Source organism: Peromyscus leucopus, chromosome 1 (genome assembly GCF_004664715.2).
Source record: "Peromyscus leucopus breed LL Stock chromosome 1, UCI_PerLeu_2.1, whole genome shotgun sequence".
Taxonomy (NCBI): domain Eukaryota; kingdom Metazoa; phylum Chordata; class Mammalia; order Rodentia; family Cricetidae; genus Peromyscus; species Peromyscus leucopus.
The window spans coordinates 127,076,440-127,103,204 of record NC_051063.1 but is presented as its reverse complement, the minus strand read 5'-3'; the positions used below and the strand labels follow the sequence as shown (position 1 = coordinate 127,103,204).

The window sequence follows — 26,765 nt, the reverse complement described above, 5'->3', positions numbered from 1 at the left end:
CATTAATTAATACATCTTGGTTTAGTTTGCCTAAAGCTAGGAATTGTTATTAAAACACCCAGAATCAAACCAGCAATGTATGAGAATGCTTAATTGCTATTGATGTCCTGCAGTCCAAGACACTGAAATTCAAGCAATATACAATTACAAGAGTTCAAACCAGTGATGTCATTGATATGATAAAGTGTGATTACTATTCTCCACAATACATTTAATTTAAACAATTTTAATACAGGAAGAAATGAGAGGTGCTGTAATACAGAGCTGTCATAGTTTCTGCTCTATAAGAAAATAATTCATAGGGCTATTTTCAGTAATAGTATTTCAGTAGATTTTAGAGACATTATGAAATAATTTACTAGTCTAATCTTTATAAAAATTATCCAAAACAGAACAGAATATGATATTGAATTATTATAGCAAAGTTTCCCTAACAGTTATTGGATATAGAGGTCAATTATTGTCACAAACAATTGAATTAAAGCTAATGGAAAAGGAGACAAAAATAATATAACATTTCAAATGTGTTTCTGGACAATTTCCAGTGCAATTCTGTTACGAAACTGCAGCTATAGGGCTGGGAAGATGGCTGACTGTGTTAGTAAATGGTCTGCTGTGTAAGGATGAGGACCTGAATTCAGACCTCTAGAAAGCATATAAAATATTAGGGTAGTAGTGGGTAGGTAAAGTCAGCACTGAACAAGCAGAGGTGGATACTTGAAGCTCATTGGCTGGCTAGCCTTGCTGTACAGAAAAACTTTAGGTTTAGTGAGAGATCTTGTACCAAAAATAAAGATTTTAATTCTGGGAGGGTGTGAGGTCAAAACAGAAGGGGAAAGAGGAACAACACGCTACTGACTTAAGATTATTTGATAATGCCTCAAGCGATCATATTACTTTATATTTGTAGTTTGGCTACGTGAGTTGACAATGCCTCCTACAAGAGCCATGTATTCACACAATTTCAGTACTAGGTACAATAAACCTCCTTTAGAATAATTTAGTCTGGTTAGTCCAAGTGACATCAAAAACAACAGAGTTTATTGATATAGTATTTGGTTACTTTTCATAGGTTGAAGGTAAGCTGCTGTTGCTGCAGACAATGCAAAATTAACACACGGAGTTAAGATGATTCAATCTATATTTATTTTGAAAGCCTCCTTCCTGTGGTCTGGCTTCCGTGATACCAAAAAATACTATGCAAGCTTCCAAGGATCAGAAGTAATTAATAGTCCTACCCAGTTGCAACACATATGAATCACAATAATGACCAACATGGAAAGATGTCCATAAAGGCTCAATAAATGGCAGGCACATGCTGGTGGTAACAGCAGCTGTCTAATTAGGCTTAAGTCAAACTCAGCAGGAGTAAAATCATGCCTGGTACTAGAAACCTAGCCAGCTTCCCAGGCCTAGTGAAGTCATGGATATTAGAAAAGAATCTACTACTGTTACATTGCTAGACCGAAATAATTCCTTACTACATTCTAAATATTGTCCTTACACCCACAGATAAGTGTAGTGACCACCCTTCATCAAAGAAGTCTCTCTTTACAGAAAATGGAGACATCACAGAAAAACACACTTAGACACAATGCAGAGATCAACAGATCATAGGGAGCCTAGCCTCAGTGGGTACATCTACATCACAGCTCCTGCATGTATGGCTCAGAGAACATCACTGAAGAGGAGCAGAAATATTTTGAGAGCCAGAATATCAGAAAGTATGCTATGAAAGACCCTATCCTAGAAATGGTTGAATAAACAAGGACAATGGTAATATCGATAGACATGCTAATGTCGTAGGGGGACATTTTCTTAGGACCCTTGCTTACACAAAGAGTTTCAGGGAACTAATAACTGGTGAGAGAAGGAGATTTATTCTTTCCTAGGATGAGCCCCCTTATTGGCCATCCAAGGCAAGGTGGTCAAGCTTGAAACCATATATACGCAAATAATGAAAGGCTCAGCAGTCTGTATTTTACAGATTTCTACATACATACATACATACATACATACATACATACATACATGTAACAATAAAAGTCTATGAAAAAGAAAGCTATTGATTTAAGATCAGGGGGACATGGAAGAGGTTGGAGGGTAAGTACCTGGGAGGGTCTGGAGAGAGGAATAAAAGGGAAATGATGTTTTAATTAAATTAATATTATAATTAAAATGTATGCATTTTTAAATGTAAAGAAAAAATTAAAAATTCAGAGTGGCCAAGGAAGATGCCAACTTTGGGCATACACATGCAAGCACACCCATATGAATGTGTGCCCACATGCACATTTGTGCCACATGCCCAAAACTGGCAAGTACACATATATGCACACACACACAAAGTAATCACATGTATTGATGTTCTTTTTTACAGTCATTTTATTTTTTAATCTGTTCATATAATAAAATAAATAAAACAATGTATTTTTAATAATCTATTTCTGTAAAACCTGAGATCTGTGTGTGTTGGATGCTGTCTAAGGGTGTAAACATGAGCTGGGCTCTCTCTGAATTTCATGGGGGTTTGCATGTGTCTGTGTGCTAAGTTGTGTGTGTGTGTGCAAAGTGAAGCTAATGAACAGCTTCTCTTGTGTTTTTCCAATGTGCTTTCATAGATGAAATGGAAATATAATAATATAATTTTATATACCTCAGACACTGGGTGGAATGTATTTCTTAAATTAAATGAACAAAGTCAAGAGAGGTGGTAATTTGTTGGTAAATAAAAATTCTTCAGGGAGACAATTCACAGACACTTGGAGAGATTATTAAACACCTTGTAATCTGCTTTTTAATTCTGAATGTCATTTCGGTTTCATAAATAACTTTGAAGTGTGTATGTGTGAATGTTACCTACTTTTTCCTGATATAGAAACTTATATTCAATGTGTGGCTCCATATAATCTCCATTTCTAGGTATATGATTTAGCTAAAAGGGAAGGCATCTCCTCCTTCAGCTACATATGCTTTTAGCTACATCAGACTAATGTGGTGGCATTGTGTTCCCCAAAATATTGTGTACTCTAATAAATTTATCTGGGGTCAGAGAACAGACAGTCAGTAGATACAAAGGCTAGGAAATGGTGGCACTCACACCTTTAATCCTAGCATTCCAGAGATAGAAATCCCTCTGGATTTCTGTGAGTTCAAGCAATTGGAAACAGCCAGGCATGGTGACTCACGCTTTAATCCAGGAAGCAAGCTTAATCCTAGGAGTGATGGTAGAAAGCATAAATGTATATAAGGCGTGAGGACCAGAAACTAGAGCTTTTGGCTGGTTAGGATTGGCTGGTTGAGCATTCAGGCTTTTGAGCAGTAATTCAGCTGAGACCCATTCTGGATGAGGACTCAGAGGCCTCCAGTCTGAGGAGACAAGACCAGCTGAGGATCCGGTGAGGTGAGATAGCTGTGGCTTGTTCTGTCTCTCTGATCTTCCAGCATTGACCCAATAACTGGCCTCGGGTTTGATTTTATTAATAAGAACTTTTAAGATTCATGCTACAGACTAAATGTGCAAACAAGCAGACATCTATGTGTATCCATTAGATGATGGCGAGGCTTCATGGAATAACTTTCCTATAGCTATTGGTCATCATCGTCTGACTTGCATGTTCCTTTTGTCCGTTGGCTCATGCTATTCCATCTTAGACTCTATGGTAGATTAGTTTTGTATTGTGTTCTCTTCTTGGGTTGAAAGAAACAGGGCCTGAGCACGAACTCCTACCCAGACTATAGAAAGTTACTGCTGCTGCGTATCATATCACACATGCATTGTGGAGACTTCTGACTCAGAGGAAGACTTTTACTCCATTTCCTGGGGTTAAGTAGCAATGCCTGGGGCAGTGTTGGAAGATATGTTACTTGTGAGTTTTAAAAAATGTACAGATTGGGTGATTGGATTAAAATTTAGAAATATGTATTGGTGGCTGCAATTTCTAACTTCCAGCTGAGTGTCATAGTTCAGACACTGAGGTTATCTCTATTGTCTGCTTCCACTCCACAGAGGACTGTACCTTCAGGCTGTCTCAAATTTACTAGGAAATTAGCTCTACTCTTGGTCAAAACCAGATTCAAGCAAAGTGTTAAAAGTGTTCCTTTTTGGTTCTCTCCGAGGGAACCTAAGAGAAGCAAGTCTCTAAAACAGAAACTACAGACAGAGACACAGGGTAAATAAAGCAGGACCTGGAATAGAGGACCTGGGGAAAATGGTCATTGGTAAAGCCTGGTATCTCTGTGGGAACAGCAGGTTTAACAGAAATAGAACAGAATTTTTCAGGAAAAAGAAGACCCTTGCTTTGGAATGTTATAGATCTTAATTGCCAAGTATTTATAGGCAGAGATGGTGCTGTCGGGGAGGGGGGGAGTTAGTCTGAGTTTTGTGGAACCTGAAACAGGTAATGTTGACAGGAGCCTTCTGTTATGGAGAGTCCACTCTCTTACACTCTTATACATTTATCTTACGATGAATGGATGTGACCTGTTTTTCCCCATGAGCATGCAGAGACCGGCTTACCTGAAATATTTCTTTAGTAGGCTAAATCCAGGCCTAGTGATTCCACTGCCCATGTCACACTGATAAAATAACCCCAGGGTGAAATTCCTGTGGATTCTGCTCTGGCCATTCCTATGAGGGATGAGATTTATGGTGGCCTGTCTCTCCTTTTTATAAAGTGCTATAAATAGTGTCTGCTGATCAACTTTCTTTGCAATTACCTTAAGCAGCAACTATCTTCTCTTTCATTATGCATAGGTTAACAAACTCCCTTGTAAGTGAAAAAATAACACGAATGATCTAAGAGCTAAATCAAGGATGTTGTTCACAGATGCAGATTTGGCTTTGTTTCTTTGTTTTCTGAGGGGGGGGGGTCCCACTACATAGTCCTGGGCTGTTCTGGAACTAGCTATGTGGACAAAGCTGGCCTGGAACTCACAGAGATCTACCTGCGTCCACATCCAGAGTACTAAGTTTAAAGGGATGCACCACACCCAACTCAGATGTAGATCTGAAATGCCTCCTGACATTGACAGAGGACAAACATCTAAAGATGTTGCCAAAAGAGTCTTCAAAGGACAGCAGTTTGCTCCTGTCATTTGAATCTGCTTTTATAGCCATTAGGATAAAAGATAGGCAAACAAGGCACCTTAAAATATATACAATGGGTGAAATCCCTGGATGTTTATGGCTCTTTCTTTAATTTTATTGTGGTAATAAATTTTAAGTTTGGATTGGAGACATTACTGACATTCCCTGTATTTTAATTGGGGATGAGAGCTGCTTGAGGGTGGTTAACTATAAGAATTGAGAAGAATGGACTCTTCCTAGAGAGTAACTTCAGGGTGCTCAACTGTGTACTTAAAATGTGCTGTGATTTCTAGTTTAGAATTTCAAAAAATAAAGTGAACATATCTGACTAGGAACATGTGTTTAATCATCTGTGAACTAAGAAAAAAATAGAATGAGTAAACATTTTTGAAGAGCCTCTGCTTCCACAGCATCTCATGTGGCCTTGTACTTGGGCCTGGAGTACCTCCAGACAGCTCCTGAAGGGAAGTGATTTTCCCCCATGAGGTTCATGATATCTGACTGCTCTATTTGTACCAAGGAAGAAATATGAGTCACCTTAATTTAGTGTAAATTAAAGGTCTTTCTCAGGGAGAAGGCTGCTTGAGAGGTCAAGTCAAAAACTTAACATGATGGATCAGACAAGAGTATGTAAAGGTAAGCAACAATCCCAGGATTAACCCACCCATCAGATCCAAAGAGCAGTGTGCTACCAGCATTACTGGCTTTATTTTGACTGTCTTCTGTAACATTCAAAAGTGTTATAGGCATCACAGCTCTAACTTTTGTATCATGTCTCTACAATAGCCTTCAATCATCACTTCAATAATGAGGCAGAAACGATCCAATCCTATCTGAGTAGTGTGGTTCTGCAGAAGCACCAGGGTGTAAAAATTTGATGTTTGAGTGCCAGCTAGGAATGAGATTTGAAAACTGTATCAAATTTTAGAATGAGAGTTTGAGGCTAGATATGAATCAATGGAACAGGGTAATAAGATTATTAGCAATGTCCACAATGGATGCAGTCTGGAATTGGGGAAAACACAAACATAATGAAATTTATAACGTATTTAGAGACCCAGCATTGTGATACATACTTGTAGTCCCACCAGCCTTAGACACATTTGCCATCAGAAAGAAGTTCCTCTATGCAAGGAAGTGTATTCAGAATGGAAGAAGACAAACTTCCATATATAAGAATACTTCCTAACTGTCTAAACTTTCAAAACACTTAATAATAAACTAGTCCATTTCATAGTGCTACACAAGAATAAACGTGTCACCTTAGAGTGCTGAGTACTTTTAACTGAAAATGCTGGATGAGTCACAGATATTTTATATGTGAACTTTTCCAGTCTTCTTCTCTTTCCCACTGCCTCAACACAGCCATGATACTGACCATTAAAACACTGTCCTCTGTGGATCATTGGAATGGCTAGCCATGAGGATATGCTCTGACCTAGAATGGCTACTTGAAGGTCCTAGAGGTGACAGGCCAAGCCTCAGTAAGGAAGAATGGCAGAAAGACTGAGAGGTGATGGCACAGACAAGTCCTTCTGAGCATCTCCTTACTTAGTTATGACACCTTGTTCTTTATTCAATCCCATTTATAAATAGTTATTTATTCTCTATTGAAATTACTCATAAACAATGACAGTTTTCTCCAGGTATTTGAGGTTTTATGTCTGACAAGTCCAGATGTTTTCTTAGGCCTTTGGAGACTGTGGGTTAAAGGTACCAAAGCAAAGGCAGAAGGAACATTTGTTGAGACATGCCAGAATCACGTGTTACATACAAATACCTGTTGGCATAATCAGAACATTTCCTCTGATTCTAAAGCCAAGAAGAAGTACAGTGTACCACTCTGTCATTTCTCATTGTTTTCAATAGAAATCACTTCACTGCCACATTTAGTAAAATATTTATATCTTAAAACTAAATCTCAATTTTTCACTTATGGTGATCATTACAGTTAAAATGTATTAAAAAGTAAATATTACATATAATTTAATCTTATTTTACTGACACATCATTATACCTACATATAAAAGCCTAAGTATTTATCCCAGTACTGCAGGAGAAAAGGTACGTAGGAAAAAAAAAAAAAAAAAAAACCAGAAGTCAAGGGCCTTTACTCTCTATTCCTGGGTGAGAAAGAATAGGCTATAAGGAATTCTCATTAATTTAATTACACAATACAGAACATCTATAATTTTCAAGATAACAAATCTGAAATGAATGTCATGGAGTTATGTTGTAGAACAATCTTTTTGTACACTGTGAAGATGTTTTGCTCTCATTGGTTTAATAAAGAGCTAAATGGCCAATAGCTAGGCAGGAAGAGGTTAGAGAGGACTTGTGGAAAGGGAGAGAGCTCTCTGGGATAAAGAATGGTGGAGATGCCAGATAGACAAAGAGGGAGCAAGACATACAAGAGAACAAGTAAAAGCTTTCAGTCATGTGGCAACATATAGATTGATAAAAATGGGTTAATTTAAGTTGTAACAGCTAGTTAGCAACAAGCCCAAGCTATAAGTCAAGCTTTGATAATACATAGGAGGTCTCTATGTGGTTATTTGGGAGCTGGCTAGTGGAACAGAAAAGTCCACCTAGAGGGTTAAGCCAAGGAAGCTGGGGAAAACACTCCTTATGCTTTATTCTGCAATTACTTGACCACATACACTCCTCTCTTGACTTTCTTGCTTCATTGGAAAAAAGACCCAAATATTTAAATCAGTGATAATAAACTTAATCTGTCCCTCTAAAGATTGTAATTTAGTCCCATCTGCAAAGCCTCCTGTGACAGAAGATAATGCTCCTATAGGCCAGGAATTCAGAAGCAAGATATCTTGGACAGCCATTCCTCTCTTCACATTCTCAGTGCATGCTGATTTCTGAAGTTCAGATTTTGATCGGATAGACCTGTGACTGAATGTGTCAGTAAACTTCTGTTAAGATTGTAGGGTCACCAGTCAAATGCGTGTGTCAAAACTTTCTCAATATATCCTTTAGTCTATGGAAATCTACCAAAGGCAACCCTCCTAAATACCTAATGACCATAAGTAGAGTTATAGGAACTTAAATACATTAGAATCAAATCTGCCTTGGTCTACAAATGGACCTAGTGATTCACTCACACTCATTAATTAAGATTCACTCATACTCATAATCACAAAATAGAGAGAACTCCAACTTAGACAATGATTCTTCGTTAGAAAGTCCAGAAATTTCAATTACTCCAAGTAATTTTTTTTGCAAATTAGGTGTTGGAAGGGCATTTGGGAGGGAAAGCAGGTAAGATGCTTACCTTAAATAACAAATCCTTCTTCCCATAACGGAGCTCTTTCAGTTGGGCTTGGATTTTTTTCGACTGTAAAAGCAGAGATATACATTAGTGCCTATGCTCACTTGTATTTTCAGTCTTGAAGATTTAAATTTTTTCACACTGCACAAGTTTAAATGCTTCAGCTTAGTCAAACAGAAGCCTATAATTTGGACAATCAACAGAGAAGACTAAATTTAGTTTTGACATTAGACATGTAGACATCTGGGTCAGGAAGCAAGAATTCAGTCTGTTTAAAAAAATTATATGTTTACAAAGGTGTTATTTAAATAAACTTTCTATCTTGTACTCTACACACAAACACACAAAGTATCTGTAATTTAGGCATGACAAAAAAATCTATTTTTAAGTGGCAAGGCATGTGTGTAAATGCAGTTATTTCTGTTTTTATTTAAGTGCTTTTTTAAGATCAGTGGTGGGTAACTGTAAATGAATGGACAGGTTTTAATTCACTGTAATTTCAATGGAAACTAGCAACCAAATGGACAGAATGCCAGCAAAATTCTATCATTCAAGAGTGAATTAGGTTAAAGAAGATCACACTTTGTAACAGGATACTTATAAATACAAAAATGTTTAACAAACTCAATTGCTCCCAGTGACATATTGCTACACACATTTACCTGCATCCTTATAATTTACCTATAAGCTGGAGAAGAAGACTATGCATCCTCTGCCTTTCAGAAAAAAACATGATTACCAATGCTGTAATGCGAGTGCCTCGGCTCACTGAGTTTCTACTCTTGAAATAATGGGTCCTCATACTTCACTGGGAAGAGACATCCACATGGCCATATACACATATGCACACATACACATGATCGTGGGTGAATGTACAAAACATGATGAAGAATAGTAGGTGCTCACTTCTTTAGCCCACATTCTAAAATCAGAATAATGTAGAGAATAGCATTCTGTATGACCTGAAAATATCATGAAAATTTGCTGTGGAAATGTACTGTATGCTCTGAATGTGTTTCTCTGGTTGGTTAATAAATAAAGTGCTGATTGGCCAGTAGCCAGGCAGGAAGTATAGGCAGGATAAAGAGAGAGGAGAATTCTGGGAAGTGGAAGGCTGAGTCAGGAGACGCTGCCAGCCACTGCCCGTGATGAGTAACAAGATGTAAGATACCACGAGTAAGCCACAGAATAGCATCTGGAGGGCTCTGGGTTAGTACCACAGTCACCTTGAGTTTATTTCTCAGGGCCTTTTTATACACAAAGCAGGGGAGGCAAAAGACCTCCCTCTCTCAAGGACACTATGGTTTAAGGTACAAACTAGTGTAAATATCTCCTTAATTTTCAAGACATCTGGTAATCACACCTTTGTCCAAACATCCTATTATCCAGCCTTAAAGAGGAAAGAGAAGCTTGAACTCTCTGACCTTGAGTCAAGATGGAATCAAGTCACAAACTGGAGTCCTTTGTGGGCTCCCACAAAGGAATATATCTATTGTAGAATGTATGTTACTTTGAAAACATATAACATGCTGTCTTAGCTTGTCAGCAATATTTTGATATGTTAAAATATCAAAAGGGATATGCCTTTAACAAATGATACAATATTTGGAATCACAGTAATTTTATTTTTACTACATAGATAATTGTAAATGTAATTCCAAATATCAGATCATGAAGGTCATGGACTGTCTACATGTGCATGAACTAATTAAAGCTGGGAATAACGATAATGACATCTAGAAGAAAATGGTGATGAGGATTTAGGCAGCCATGACGGAACACTTTAGCTCCTTAGTCTCATTTAGGAGACAAGTGTCTAATCTGAGATTCCTTCCTACAAATTTATGTTCAAATAACTTTCCCTTTATGAAATAATAGTGGTGGTAATGGCAGATGGTGTTGGTAGTATTTGCCGTTTTTTAACGTTTGTTGTATAACTATTTTCTCTGGATTGAAACATTAGCTCTTGGAGGAGGGAGGCTCCTAAGGAAGTTAATTATTGTTCACTGTGCTCAGGAAGCCCAGGAATTTAGAAGACACCTGGCAGCCTCATCAAGGTCATATCAACAATGGCAGTTTCAGGGTAGAGGGGAATCTCTAACCCACTAAGCTGTCTTCAGTGATGCACCAAGGCCAGAGAGATGCCTCTTTCTTGAGCTGCTGCCCATGCTGGGATGAGGATTTCAGTGATGCAGCAGCCTTTATTCATTCTGTTTCTAGTGCCCTATGTGCAGTGAATACATATTGTTCGCATCTCCCCAGGAAAAGTCACAGTCCACGTTCTTCTATGCCAAATCACAGTGCATTTCATTCCTGTGTGGGTATAGAGTCGAGAGCCCGTGGCCCCGACGCTAAACTAAGCTCCTTTCAGCTAGTCTCCAGCAGGAAAGATTGTTATTTTAAGAAATAATGATGAATCAAATAATAAAATTTCATTCATATTATTTTAAAATACTATTGTGTCAGTATAAACATTTCCCTTGTTACTCAGAATACTGAGCTCTAATATTGTTCTATAAATATTTAACAAGGTATGACAAAACGAATAAATTATGTGAACTGACTGCATTTCAACCATTAAGGAAATAACATGAAGAACACAGCAATGAAGAAATGAGATTTATTTTTCACTGAGCTGAGGGAAATTAGGAACATTCTTGAATGAGGAGGATAAATTATAAAGGTAGGAACTACTTAATTTTCTAAACACCAGTGATACTTCTAGTGCCCCCTTCTCTCCTATACTTGAGTTTTGTGGGGACCCTGGTAAAATGTTCAGTGTAACTTTTCTCCAGACATTTTCCATTTTTTAATTTCTTGAGATAGAGTATTAAGTGGCTCAGGCCTCCCTTAGGAATCACTGTTGTAGCTGAGAATGACCTTGAACTCTTGATCTTCCTGTCCTATAGCCCAGCTGCTGGCAACACAGGTTCCTGCATTACATCTGGCTTAGACATTCCTTATTCAAAACATCATCCCATTTACTATATCACAGTATTCAGAACTGTCACAACACACATTTGTCTTATTTCAACAATCCCAAAATTAGGAACATGGTCATGCTTATTTCTGTCCAAACAGAGCAAAATGCAAGAAATGCAGCTTTTTCCTTGGGTCAGATCTACAAACTACCCAGTTGTATTTTTCTTCTCAAGGAGAATCAACATTTGCTTTCTATGTCTTAAAGGTTTCTCTATCAATTGTTTATATGTGTGTGTGTGTGTGTGTGTGTGTGTGTGTGTGTGTGTGTGTGTGTGTCTATGTGTAGGAAATTTATTCTCCAAATGATCATATCACATGTAAACTTTGAGGTATGGTATTTTTTGATGATAGCTTTGTCTTGGTATATATTTTGAGCTCCCATATTGCCTAAGCATGTGATCTTGTTCTTACAAACAGTATAGTGAGAGAGACTGTGTTTTATCCTAACCGGAAGACTCAAGACAACGTTTCTATTCTACCAAGAAAACTCCCCTTTTCCATCTACAGAAAGGCAATGGGAAAGGTATTCTTGACAAAAGGGAAGTGAGGGAATGTCATAGTTAGGCAATGATGGATCTGTTTGAGCAGCTCCCAGTCTCCCTTCTGGACATCTACGGGGAGGGGGTCAACTTTCACGCTGTAAAGTCACAGTTCTTCTTTTAAGCTTCCTTCCTTCCCATTTTGTTTGCATGCATCAGGTCTTCCTGTAATGGAAAAGCTTCTATGTCTAATTCTCATTCATGGGATTCTCAGTGAATAAATTGTCTTCATGCATGCTTTCTAAGTGCCCCTGGGCTACAGGGACTCCTGTCTCTTGTCTTTAAATTACAATTACTTGTAGACTTCATTATTGCTTTATTGCTATCCTTAACAGTTCCTACAAGCTATGGTTCTATTTTGAACTTAGCATCTAGTCAGACTTAGATAAAACTGACTATTGTGATTAAATACGTATTATTCAGAATAATGTTTGTTCCTCCTTGAGTAATAATGACACAATTTTGTTACACAGAAAATAGAACAGGTGTATGTGCTTGGTAAACTAATATTAATCTTAGAAACTTTGATGGTAGCATATAGATAACACAAGGCATATGGAAAATACAGTGGGCATCCGATAATTTCCTACTGGGGAGAATTGGTCCATACAATTGAGATAGGAGTTAGAAAATTATCTTCTGAACATGACATTAGGTACACTTTTTTTCATTTGTGTAATGTTGGAGTAATTAGATTCATACAAAACTAAAATATATTTTATTTGGTATCCAGTGTTTTCATTTGTGTTAGGGGAAAAGCTATTCTTTAGATTATGCAAGATTTAATTTAATATTAATTCTAACCAGTTAAACTTCTGAGAAGGTCATATTAACTCACCTCTTCTGCATGAATCCCACACAGCTTGCTTCCTGACAACAATTTATTTTTCAAGCTTTTATTCTGAGGAAAGAAAGAGAATTTTACACAAAAAGTGGTAAATTAATAAGAACTTCCTTAATTAATTCAAGCATATCACTCTATATTTGGCTCACAGATTAAAGTTACAGGTTGTCTAAAGAATTTGTAAGAGTTTGTTATTCACTCTAAAACAATTTTTCAACCAAAATTTCATCAATGAATTTTAGGATATTTAGTTAAAACAAAAAACTTTGGCCAAGGAGATGGCTGAGTAGGTCAAGGTACTTGCCACCAAGTGAGATGACATGAGATTGATCCCAAGGACTCACATGTTGGAAGGAGAGAACTGACTCCCAAAAGTGGTCTTATGATCTCCACAGGTATACCATAACACATGCAGATGAACACACACACACACACACACACACACACACACACACACACACACAGAGCAGGCACACATATAAATGTAAAGAAAAATTAAAATATCAGAATTTACTTAAAGTTTTTCTTCATCTATGTTTCTTTACTTTTACATGTAGTTTCATAAAATAACCTCAGCTCCACATTAGCACTCCATGCTATCTTCCACAAGCATCTCTCCCATGGCACCTGTACAAGGGGTGCCTTATGGCCTATTACAATAAAGCCACACACTCAAAGAACATCTGCATTCCACCAAAGACTAGTCTCAGAATCTTATAACTATGGAGAGACTTCATCTTTAAGGTTCTTTTGTGTTTAGAAGCCAGTTCTGATTCCAGCCCTCAGAAGTGAGTGACCTGTTAACCTTATAAATCTTACAACATTGGTAGAGGTTGGGAGGTAAACATTTGTTTCTCTGACTCTTCCTGACCTTATGAGAAAGGCCGGAAGTGTGTTGTGATGGGGACCAAGCACAGGGACTGGAGCACGCTAGCTTACTGCTTCACTGTTGAAATACAGGTCTCACAAACACTCATTTCCATCTGAAAAGTGCAGAGAAATCCATATGAAAATGAAGTAGCTTTATCATCCCTAAATTTTAATCTTTTCCTCTCTCCCTCCTCCTTTGAGGCTCCATTTGACAGTTCATCAAAGAGCCAGTTTCAGTCTCTCTAATGTTCTTACTTTCTCACTGCATCTAATGCATCCTCAGAAGAAGTCCCAAAAACTAAGACAAGAGTCTCATTCTTTTCCATTGAAAAAAGAGAGATCAGAAACCATAAACACAGCAGTGTTCAAAGCACAGAGAATCTGACACTTTTAGACCAGACTTTATTCTTTCTTAATGAGACTTTCTACTATAGTAAAGTTAGGCTGTCAGTGTTCCTAATCCAGACAGCCAATAGGCCAGTTGCCCTAGTGTGTAAATTGATATTATGCACCCCATGTCTACACTAATTTCAATTTCTATTAGGGTCCATATAATTTTCTGCCTGCACATGGTGAAAGCAACCCTCATTCCAATTTTTTTTTGTTTGCATCAAAAGGCAAAGAGAGAAAGAGGGGGTGAAGGGGGAAGGGAGGGGGGATTATCAGGTAATCTTTTTTATTAAAATTTTTATAGAATTTATTTTAATCCTGGAGTAACTGTAGAAAGAGGAAAATAAAAAGCAAACATTGCAGGGGGTAGGAAGGCAATAGAAAGGGAGAGAAGAGGGTACAAGTGATACGGTCTGGGAACTGGGAGAAGCAGGCATTTAATTAGGGGGAGGAAGGTAAATGCAAAAGAAGGAGGGAGGAGGGTAGAATTGCAGTAAGGTTGCCTGAAAAGTCACAAGAAATCATGCTATTAACTATCTAAAAATCCTACATGATACATGTAAGTCTGTGTGTAAATATACATATACAGCCTAAATGAATTGTTCTCATCTGGGCTGACAACATTCCCTGCAACAGCCAAAGACCACCTAACAGAAACATCAACATGCTAGGATAGCACGAGTCCTGACCCAGATGTATCCACCTTACTGCAGAACTGCAGGTATGAAACAAAGTCTAGGGGGAATGTCCTCCAGGGCAAAACAAGGTCCACAGGGCAGGGAGTGCAGAAGAAAGGACTCGGGTGACAGAGGGAAAAGATATTGTTTGCAGCAAAGTGCAGAAAGAAAAATTGAAATGAGTGGGTAAAAAACACTGTTTGATCAATCTGTCCTTGCAATGCTATTTTCAGCAGCTAGCTAAACAATATATAAACATCAAGAGGAAAATAGAAATCATTCATTCTTGAACGCTAGGGAAGCATGTAGGTTAACTGCAGATTTCACTTCTCCCTTTGTATCTTCTTCAAATCCAATCCAGGAGTCTTATTCCCAGCTCTGTAGCAGAACACCTGCTGAGCTCCCCAACAAGTCCATACCTACCTCCATTGGACCACACAAATCCTCCCTTCCTAACCACCCTTTCCCCACTCACTGCTTACACCATCCCCCAACTTCAACAGGCAATCCCTGGGAACCCACAGGACACTCTGGACAATGAAGCAGGTATTCATTGCAGAGCTTCACCTCTCCCTTCGTTTCTCCATGTTCAATTAGCAGTCTCATCCCAACTCTGTTGTAGAACTTCTGGTGTGGTCTCTCCTCACTATCTGGCCCCATTCCCAGGGAACTAAGCAGATCCTAACAGAACACCCTGCTTTCCTCTCTCCCATTCATCTCCTCCAATAGCCACTACCCCCAGCTTAAACCTATTCTGAATTGCAAACTCCTAATATCCAGGGACACATTTGACCTGGAAACCTCCAGTGGCTACAATCTACCAACAACCAGAAGGTCAACAGAAGTCAAGGAACAAAACACACACCCAATGAAGACAAGACCAGATACCAGCACCTAGAATTACATCTTCACAATTCTAGACACCAGTGTAAACACACTCAGTAACCACCAGAACAATATGTGTCCACTAGAGCCCAGCAATCTACCATAGCAGGCCCTCAGTATTCCAACACAGCTGAAGGGGAAAAGAAGATGTTAAAATAATCTTTAGAATATCATCAGTGTCTTAAAGAAGAAGTAATAAAATTCTTAAAGAAAATCCAAGAAATAAATAATCTCAGACTAGCAAATCAAAAGACACACACACACACACACACACACACACACACACACACACACACCAAAATAACAGGAGTCAACAAACACTGCTCATTCATATCACTCAACATCAATGGTCTCAGCTCCCCAATAAAAAGTCACAGACTAACAGAATGAATGCAAAGAAAAAAAAAAAGGATCCATCCTTCTGCTGCATCAAAGAAACTCACCTTAACATCAAAATATCACCTCAGAAAAAAGGATGGAAAATATATTCCTAGCAAATAAACCTAAGAAGCGAGCCAGTATAGCTATTTTAATATCTAGCACAATAGACTTGAAACCAAAACTAACCAAAAGAGATAGAGAAGCATACTACATACTTATCAGTGGAAAAAAAATTCAAGAGGACATTTTAATTCTTAACATCTATATCCCAAACACAAGTGCACCCAAGTTTGTAAAAAAAAAAAAAAAAAAAAAAAAAAAAAAAAAAAACACTGCTACAGATTGAGTCATATATTGACCCTCACATGCTGTTAGTGGGAGACTTTAATACCCCACCCTTGTCAGTGACAAGTCATCCAGTAAAAAACTAGAGAACTGCTGGAGTTAACTGATGTTATATATCAAATGGATGTAACAGATATCTACAGAATGTTTCACTCAAGCACAAAAGAATATATCTTCTTCAGCACCTCATGGAACTTTCTCCAAAATTGAACACATACTCAGGCACAAAGCAAGTCTCAAATGATGCAATAAAATTGAAATAACACCCTACATCCTATCTGACCACTACAGATTAAGGGTGGATATCAACAACAATAGAAACAACAGAAAGCTTACAAACTCATGGAAACTGAACAACTCACTACTGAGTGAAAAGTGGGTCAAGAAAGAAATGAAAGAGTTTCTAGAATTGAATGAAAATGAATGTACAATATACCCCAAATATGTGACACAATAAAGAAGATCTGAGAGGCAAGTTCATAGTACAAAGTGCTTACATAAAATGTTAGAGAAATCTCATACTAGTAACTTAACAGCACACCTGAAAGCTCTAGTTCAAAAATAAGACTTCACACCCAGAAGGAGTAGATAGGAAGAAATAAAAACTCAGTGGTGAAATCAATAAAATAGAAACAAAGAGAACAATACAAAGAATCAATAAAACAAAGAGTTGGTCCTTTGAGACAATCAATAAAATTAATAAACACTTATCTAAATTAACTAAAAGGCAGAAAGAGAGCATCCAAATTAACCAAATAAGAATGAAATGGGGAGTATAAAAAGAAACTGTGATGAAATTCACAGAATCATCAGGACATACTTTTAAAACCTGTACTCCACCAAAAGAAATGGGTAATTTTCTTGATATACACCACTTACCAAAGGTAATTAATCAAGATCAGATAAGCAATTTAAACAGACCTATAACAGCTAGTAAAATATAAGCAGTTATTAAAAGTCTTCCAACTTAAAAAAAAATGGCCTGATGGTTTTAGCACAGAATTCTACCAGACTTACAGATAAAAGTTAATGCCAATACTCTTCAAATTAGTTCAGAAAATAGAAACAGAAGGATCATTGTTGTCCAGTTCATGTTATGAGACCATAGCTACTCTGATATCTAAACCATACAGAGCCAATGATGAAAGACAATTTCCTTTATGAGCATAGATTTAATAAAATACTCTAAAACTGAACCTAAGAATACATCAAAAAGATCATTCACTATGATCAAATAGGCTTCATCTTAGAGATGCAGGGGTGGTTCAACATAAAAAAAAATGATAAATGTAATTCAACATATATACAGACTGAAAGACAAAAACACTGTGGTCATCTTAGTAGATGCAGAAAATGCCTTTGACAAAATTCAACACCCCTTCATTATAAACTTCCTGGAGAGATTAGAAACACAAGGAATCTACCTCAACAAAATAAAGGCAGTTTACAACAAGCCGACAGCCAACATCAACTTACAAGGAGAGAAACTCACAGCAATTCCACTAAAATCAGGAACAAGACAAAGTTGTCTACTCTTTCCATATCTATTTGATATACTACTTGAATTCTTACTGAGAGCAATAAGACAACAGAAGAGATCAAGGAGATGAGATACAAATTGGAAAAGAAGAAGTCAAAGTATCTTTATTTGCAGATGATATGATAATATACATAAGTGACCCTAAAAATTCTACCAGGGAACTCCTGCAGCTGATGAACACTTTCAGTAAAGTAGCTAGATAGAAAATTAATTCACAAAAAAGAGAAAGAAACCAGGGAAACAACACCTTTTGCAATGGTCTCAAATAATAAAAAATATCTTGGGGTAACTTTGCAGATGAAAGATTTGTATGAGAAAAACCTCAAGTCTTTGAAGTAAGAAGTTGAAGACGATATCAGAAGACGAAAGATGTCCCATGCTCATAGATCAGCAGGATTAGCATACTAAAAGTATCTCTTCTACCAAAAGCAATCCACAGATTCAATGCAAGCCCCACATAATCCCAACCCACTTCATTATAGACATTAAAAGGACAATTTTCAGCTTCATATGAAAAACAACAACAGAAACCCAGGATAGCTAAAACAATATTGAATAAGAAAAGAACTGAGATATCACAATTAGCAATTTCAAGCCTTACTACAGAGCAACCTACAATAATAAACACATTTTTGTGCATGGTATTGGCACAAAAACAGATAGACTGATCAATGGAATTGAATTGAAGACCCAGACATAAATACGTACACTTATGAATATCTGATTTCTTTTTTTATACCGTACACTTATGAATATCTGATTTCTTTTTTTATAAGGAAGCCAGAAATACACAGAGGAAAAACATAGCCTCTTCAAATAATGGTGCTGGTCAAACTGGCTGGCTGAATGTAGAAGAATCCAAACATACCCATGCTTATCACAAGTGCACACAACTCAACTCTAAATGAATCAAAGACCTCGACATAAAATTAAATACACTAGACTTGATAGAAGAGAAAGTGGGGAATAACCTTGAACTCATTGGTGTAGGAGATGACTTTCTGAACAGAACACTGTTAGTTCAGGTGCTAAGATCAACAAATAATTAATGGGACCTTGTGAAACTGAGAGCTTTTTGTAAGCAAAGGACACTGTCATTCAGGCAAAGTGGCAGCCTGTATACAGAAAGCAAAAGATTTTTGCTAAATACACATCCAATAAAGGGCTAATATCCAAAATATATAAAGAATTAAAAAAACTAGATATCAAGAAAACAGATAACCTAATCTAAAAATGGACCACAAATATAAACAGGGAATTCTCAAAAAAGGAAACTCTAATGGCTGAGAAACACTTAAAGAAATGTTCAACACCATTAACCATTAGGGAAATGCAAATCAAAACTACTTTGACATTTCTTCTTATACCCATCAGAATGGCTAAGATCAATAAAACTAGTAAAATCTAATGCTGCAAGGATGTGGACTAGGGGAAACACTCTTCCATTGCTGGTGGTAGTGCACACTTATACAACCAATACTGAAATCAGTGTGGTGATTCCCCAGAAGGATAGGAATCGATCTACCCCACTATCAAGCTATACAACTCTTGGGGATATATCCAAAGGATGCTTCATCCTGCCGCAGAGACACTTGTTCAACTATGCTCACTGCTGCTGTGTTCATAATAACCAGATCTTGGAAACAAACTAGATCTCTGTCAACAAAAGAAAGGATAAAATGTGGTATACAATAGAGTATTACTCAGTTAAAAACCCTGAAATCATTAAATTCTCAGGTAAATAGATTGGACTAAAAAAAAAAGCATCCTGAGTGAGGTTTCTCAGACCCAGAAAGACAAATATGTGGATATTAGCTGTGAAGTCAGTGATAAGCTTCAGTTCATAGAACTATAGAGTTTAGGAATAGAGGATGGAACTAAGGGGTACAGATAGACCTTTCAGGAAAGGGAAAAAGAATAGAGAATTATGGAAGGATTAAGGGGGGCTAGAATGGCAGCATCAAGTGAGGATAGGGAGGAGAGAGAAGGAAAAGGATGGGCATATGGGAGAAAGAGCTAAAATTAAAGGCCACTTGAGGAGTATTATGGAAACCTAGCATAATTAAGGGTACTGTATCTTGGAAGAAGACTTAAGTTAAATCAGTTATGTTTTCATTAATCCAACCAGCTTTGTGCTTGTGCTACCATTTCATTGCCTTAGCAGATAGGACACCAACAGAGATGGTTTGTGGCCAATGAAAAGGCAGATTGTTGAGCCCAATACCAGTGGATACATCTAGAGCACAACTCCTACACCTGAGACTCAGGGAACACTATGCAAGCAGGGATAGAAGGATTGTGAGAGTCAGAGGATCACAGAATTTGCTATGAGACTGTGTCTTCTTGTACTGTCTACTATAACCATAAAGACTCACTAACATGACTGCATACAACATGTGCTGAACAAAGACAACAACAATAGACATGCCCAAGAGGACAGAAGAGCGACCACAAGGTCTCAACCCTACATAAAGAACTATAGACAACTAAGGAGTGCTCAGAGTAGGAGAAATGATTTTCTCTATGAGAGAGAAACCAGCAGTACTGAATGGTCAGCCCTGAAAACATACATATGAGTAGCATTATATAGACTGAGCTTGTTATATTTAGGGGTATATATGTATATACATATATACATGTAACAATTAATGAACAGAGAGGCCATGAGTTTGAAAGAGAGCAAGGATAAGTAAATGCGAGGGTTTGGAGGGAGGAAAGGGAAGGGGAAATGTAATTATGTTATAACCTCAAAAATAAAAGAAAACAAATTAAATAAATCTTAATATTTTTTCTTAGAATATATTTTGATCAGATTTTTCCTCCCCTCCTCCAACTCTTCCTGGATTCTTCCTACTTACTTACCCAACCAGTTTTACAAGCTTTCCCCCTCTTTCTTTTTCAAAACAAAACAAAATTTAAAAAAAAATATAGGTCCCAGTATAGAGAGAGGGAAGTAGACACAGAATCCCTTCCCTACCAAGAAGCTATTTGCGGCTGATACCTGTAGTCAAAGGGAAAATCAGTTTTCTCCAATGGAGTATCACTAAATATCTCAAGCACACTTCAGAGCAAGCCCCACACTCAGGAGTAGGTGACCAATACAAAGGTATATTTTTAAATGAATGTTCAGTTTGTTCCTAGTTTTGCAATGACATTTGTCTTTCAGACTTGGTTTTCAATCTTGGAAATACAAGCTTGAATTGTGTACTAAATGCTTTTAAATTAACCACTTTCCTAATTAGGGGAGATAAGGGATACAAAGACGAATGAATGAAATACAAATGTTTATTACATAGACATTGACAAAGAATAATTTAGATCCACAACTCATACTTAAATGTATAGTTCATATTGTTTATGTGGAAAAAGTATTTGAAAGGAAATATATAAAATTCTTCCCTGAATTTTAGAAAAATGACAATAATCCATACACTTATTTAAATAGACATGTGTATATGTTCATGTGCTTGCATATGATTATATGGAAACGGCACACAACCTGTAAGACTTTTTACTGCATAAATGTAATATTAACTTAAAATTCAGAAACAATGATATTCATATTTCAAACTAAAATGGATAACATTTACATGTGTTAACTTAAATCTAAAAGGCAATGAACATTTCATAAGATTATATGATGTGATTTTGTGCTTTTCCCAGAATCTACATTGTTATTGTAATGAAATTTAGTATTTCACTGATATTTTTCAAAGCAAATACTATTCAAGTGAAAAATGTCAATATGTAGAGCAGCATGAGTTGAGCTGTGAATAGTCTGTGCACACATATAAGTGTGTGGGTGTAACGTTTCCAAAGTTTGCTGGCTATTATAGCATATAGTATTATTTTATTTTGCTGTGCTTTTTGCTTTTCCTGCTGTTTATATTCAGTTTTGTAGTCTCAGTCTTGACTGAACCCGAATCTGTACCTGATATTTTGATGCTTCCAGTGCCAGAAACAGTCTCCTCCAGCATTCGTTTTTCAATGGAAGTGAGTCAATAACACTCGTGAATGGGTGGAAGAGTGAGAGGAGCATTGGTAGAGGCCTGTGCCTTTGCTAAGGGTAAACCTGGAGATCCATCACCAAAAGTGGCATGTCTGCCCTGTTGCTTCATCTGACCACAGTTGAGCATCCTAAATCCAGACCTTCAAAACGTCATTTCTATGATCTTTGTTTCTGTGACAGTTCTTGGGAACGTAAAGGAAGTAATAGCATAAATATCTGATAAATTAGGGGAAAAAAAAAACATTCAGTATCTCGGGACACGGAAACCATGATTTAGGAGCCTGTTATCCACTATTCACAAATAATTTACTGCGAGGAACATGGGCAGTTGATATTTCCTCTGTACTCACTGGCAGTTCCTGGCATCTGTTTTAAGTTCAAAAGCTGTGATTCTTGTGCAGTTATCTACCACAGCCTTACTTCCCAGCATAAGATAGGTCCTCAAGAACGTTAGCTACATTAATGAATTAAGTAAAGATCATGACCTTGATCTGAAGGTCTTCTAAAAAAAAAAGTGAAGTTCCTAGGATGTCAGGCTGAAGCTACCGCACTGCGTGACTTTGAAGTAGAAAGTAGACCCTGTGAATTGCTTGTTTAGATATTGACTCTCAACTGGGTGCTGTTCAGAAGAAGAGTGGCTTAAGGACCAAAACATTCTTATACTTTTTTTTTTTTTTTTTTTTTTTTGTCAGTCCATCTTACACTCCTGTCTGAAATTCTTAGGAATGCTATTTAATAGTAATACACACTGCCTGTATTTTAAAACTCAAGTCCAAATATGTTATAGTCTAGGCATTCTTTTGCTATTTTCATGTCTATTGGTGTATTGTCTGCATATATGTCAATATATCATATGCATTCAATGTCTGCAGAGAGCAGAAAATGATGTCTGATCCTCTAGAACTGGTATGAGAGGGGGTTGTTGGTCACCATCTGAATACTGTAAAATGAACCCGGGCCATTGTAATAAATCACTATATAGAATCCACTGCATATAAACCACTGATGCATCTCCCCAGTCCTACAAGCAAATATTTTAACAAATAAATCCTTTAAATCTGGGTTTCATCTTTGATGGTGAGATTTCAGGAGATCTCACACTATAGCTTAAAGGCAGAGTCTCTGGCTTTCGAAACATACAAAGACCACAAATCCAGTACCTCTTGTCTGAATGTAGGTAACAATGGATTACTATACAGAGTCTCCATTTTTCAGAATATTTTTAGATAAAAGAGATGTGAGTCAGATATCTATAATGATCAAATGGTTCACAAGTGTATATAATAGACAGAAATACTGTGAGACTTAATAAAAAATAGGCTTGAATTGAATGGAAGGAATCACATACAATCGAAGGTGGTGGCAACCAGTGAAAGGCAATGAATCTGTACCTTAATTATAAGATGGAGTGGCGAGGCCTCAGTGAATTTTCATGATGAAAGTTAGATACTAAGCAAACTTAATATCATCAAATAAAACTGTATGTAAATGTATTTATCACATTTCTTTTTCAATTAAAATGAAGTATACCACTGTGGCCAGGATATTGAAAATATTCAGGCTTGTACATTAATTTCTCCTGAGTGTGATTAAATCTAAACTAAGGAAAAACACCTGCAGTGCTTTATCCAAAATAAACCCAGACATTGCTGTGTCTTGCTGTGGAAAGCATCTTCTATTTTAGGACCTCTTAACTCTGGATGTGCAGAAGCAACTTTAGTGGACTGCTTTAGGCTCATATTTCTTTCTGCTTAAATGTTTTTCTTCTTCTTCTTTTTTTTTAATGGCCACAAAATGGGTTTGCTCTTTCAAATATGTCAAGCTGCAAATGGAAAATTTGCACATTGTAGAAGCCACAAGGTTTAGGTGGATATATGAACACAGACATTTCCCTCTTCAAACCCTGGTAGACACAACATTTTAAAAATCCAGTCTGTATCAGCTCAGGCTGCTGTAAAGAAATGTTATAGGCAAGGCAGCTTGCAAACAACAGACATTCCTTTGTTATGGTTCTAGAGTTTGGAACATTATAGACCACAGTTCTAGCAGACTCCTCACCTGATAAGGAGCCCTCTGGTGTCACATCTGCTCTGATGATCCATTTACGTCCTTAGCATCCTGAGAGACCCATATCTCCTGACACTGATGCGTGAGTGATTAAGTTTCAGCTTACAAACATACATGCCACTTCCTTACCTTATTGAAGAAATCTTACAAAATCCTTGGTATTCAAGGCTAAGATCTAAGCCAGGTATGCCTATTTCAGAAATCCATTAATGTATGTTAATTTACTAGTGTTTGTGAAGTTAGCATGTAGTTTACATTATGAATCTTTAATCTCTCTGGTTTCCTACTCACAAGACAGTTGCAAAATAAGAATAAAAAGAACACAATTACTCTAGTTCCTTTTCATTAAAAAATATCATTGTAAAGTTCCTTCAAATGTAAAGCAGACTGGCAAATAAATTGGAGTATATTGGCTCACATCTAGAAATTCTCAGCTGCATGTAAGCCATGGTAAATATATGCAGGATATTTTTAAAATTTTTATTTCTAGTTCATGAAAGAGAAAAAAGAAAACGACTTTAGGGAATTGTAGAATTATTCCAAGTTGACAATGAAGAAAAGTAACAGAAAAAAAATGTAGATCCAGAGCTCTAGACACTTAAAGTATCTTTGGTAGAACAGAATAAAAATTGTTTCAAAGAAAAATGTAATATGTGGTGGGAAGGATACTTAATTGGAACCAAACTATAACAATTAATTTTATATGAATAATCACTCCTCTGTTTGAATATAATGCTGTGGTTTTGTCTTTGTGTAGACTAATTGCTATCTTAAGAAGTCATATTTTTGCAAACTGATTTAGAATTAAGTAAATCTGGCAACAATTCCATTCAATAATATATAATTAATGCTATCACCACATGGCCACACTATCTCCAGACCTGGGCAGATATCTCAGTTCAACATGGACCTCAATAACTTGAATTCTTTTTTTTAAATATTTTATTTTATTTTATTTTACAATACTATTCAGTTCTACATAACAGCCACAGATTCCCTTGTTCTCCACCCCCCATTCCCACCTCCTCCAGATCAAGTCTCCCCCGAGGACTGGGATCCACCTGATAGACTCAGTCCAGGCAGGTCCAGTCCCCTCCTCCCAGATTGAGCCAAGCGTCCCTGCATAAGTCCCAGGTTTCAAACAGCTAACTCATGCAACGAGCCCAGGACTGGGTACCACTGCCTAGATGCCTCCCAAACAGATCAAGCCAATCAACTGTCTCACCTATTCAGAGGGCCTGATCCAGTTGGGGGCCCCTCAGCCTTTGGTTCATAGTTCATGTGTTTCCATTTGTTTGGTTATTTGTCCCTGTGCTTTATCCAACCTTGGTTTCAACAATTCTTGCTCATATAAACCCTCCTCTTTCTCACTAATTAGACTCCCAGCGCTCCACCAGGGGCCTATCTGTGGATGTCTGCATCCAGATTCCTCAGTCCTTGGATGGGGTTTCTGGCACAACTATTAGGGTGTTTGGCCATCCCATCACCAGAGTAGGTCAATCCCGGCTGTCTCTCGACCATTGCCAGCAGTCTTTTGTGGGGGTATCTTTGTGGATTTCTTTGTGCCTTTCTAGCTCTTTGTTTCTTCCTTTTCTCATGTGGTCTCCATTTACCATGGTCTCCCATTCCTTGTTCTCCCTCTCTTTTCTTGATCCAGCTAGGATCCCCTGCTCTCTTTCCCTTGACCCCCGCCCTTCATTGCTCCCACTCATGTCCAGGCTGTTCATGTAGATCACATCCATTTCTCCGTGTCTTTCTTGGGGTCCTGTTTTCCAGGTAGCCTCACTGGTGATGTGAGTAGCAGTCCAGTCATCCTTGTTCCACATCTAGTATCCTCCTATGAGTGAGTACATACCATATTTGTCTTTCTGAGTCTGGGTTACCTCACTCAGGATGATTTTTTCTAGATCCATCCATTTGCCTGCAGACCTCATGATGTCATTGTTTTTCTCTGCTGAGTAGTATTCCATTGTGTATATGTGCCACAATTTATTTATCCATTCTTCAGTTGAAGGGCATCTAGGTTGTTTCCAGGTTCTGGCTATTACAAACAATGCTGATATGAACATAGCTGAGCAAGTGCTCTTGTGGTATGATTGAGCATTCCTTGGGTATATGCCCAAGAGTGGTATAGCTGGATCTTGGCGGAGATTGATTCCCAATTTTCTAAGAAAGCACCATATTGATTTCCAAAGTGGTTGTACAAGCTTGCATTCCCACAAGCAGTGGAGGAGAGTTCCCCTAGTTCCACATCCTCTCCAGCATAAAGTATCTTCAGTGTTTTTGATCTTAGCCATTCTGACAGGCATAAGGTGGTATCTCAGAGTCATTTTGATTTGCATTTCCCTGATGATTAGGGATGAATAACATGAATTCTATATGCCTATAGACATATCAAAACTCCAAACTTTAGAAGTACATAATATTTTCTCATTAAAGTTATTTTAGGAAGAGGGATGTGCACTAAACTTGGTTTGATTCATTCCAATTTATAAGAGAGATTCAGGATGATGGTATTTAGCCTCAGCCCTAAACATGCTTTGGGATCTCTTACAGATGTGCTGACCTAGGACCAACCCCTCAGTGTATACATGTGTGAAGCAATGGGAATTTCAGTGTCATCTCTGGAAGTGTCTACACATCAGAAATCTGGATGGATAAGTACAAAGGCTCAAGTTTTAAAGGCTTGCTGCAAGAAAATTTTTAACAAGTTTCAATATACTGAGTACATGAATTATATATTTGTTACAGTAATTAGTTCCATCTCACATCAAGCTCACTTGCTAATATGAATGCAATATTAAATTTTGGCTTGGTCCTTTAGTCATAAAACTTGGATTAGAATCCTACTTCTTATAACCTGC

The 26,765-nt window shown here is 37.4% G+C and overlaps 1 protein-coding gene across 4 annotated transcripts in view; it reads right to left on the bottom strand.

The window, feature by feature from the left end:
- The window catches only part of Luzp2 (leucine zipper protein 2), a 352,103-nt gene that overhangs the window by 75,015 nt on the left and 250,323 nt on the right, over positions 1–26,765 (bottom strand). For all 4 annotated transcript variants that reach the window (XM_028892603.2, XM_028892602.2, XM_028892601.2 and 1 more), the window contains exons 6-7: positions 12,732–12,794; positions 8,376–8,438 (exon numbers count right to left, since the gene is read on the bottom strand). In XM_028892603.2, coding sequence (XP_028748436.1) covers positions 8,376–8,438; positions 12,732–12,794 — 126 coding nt within the window. The remainder of the gene's footprint in view (positions 1–8,375; positions 8,439–12,731; positions 12,795–26,765) is intronic.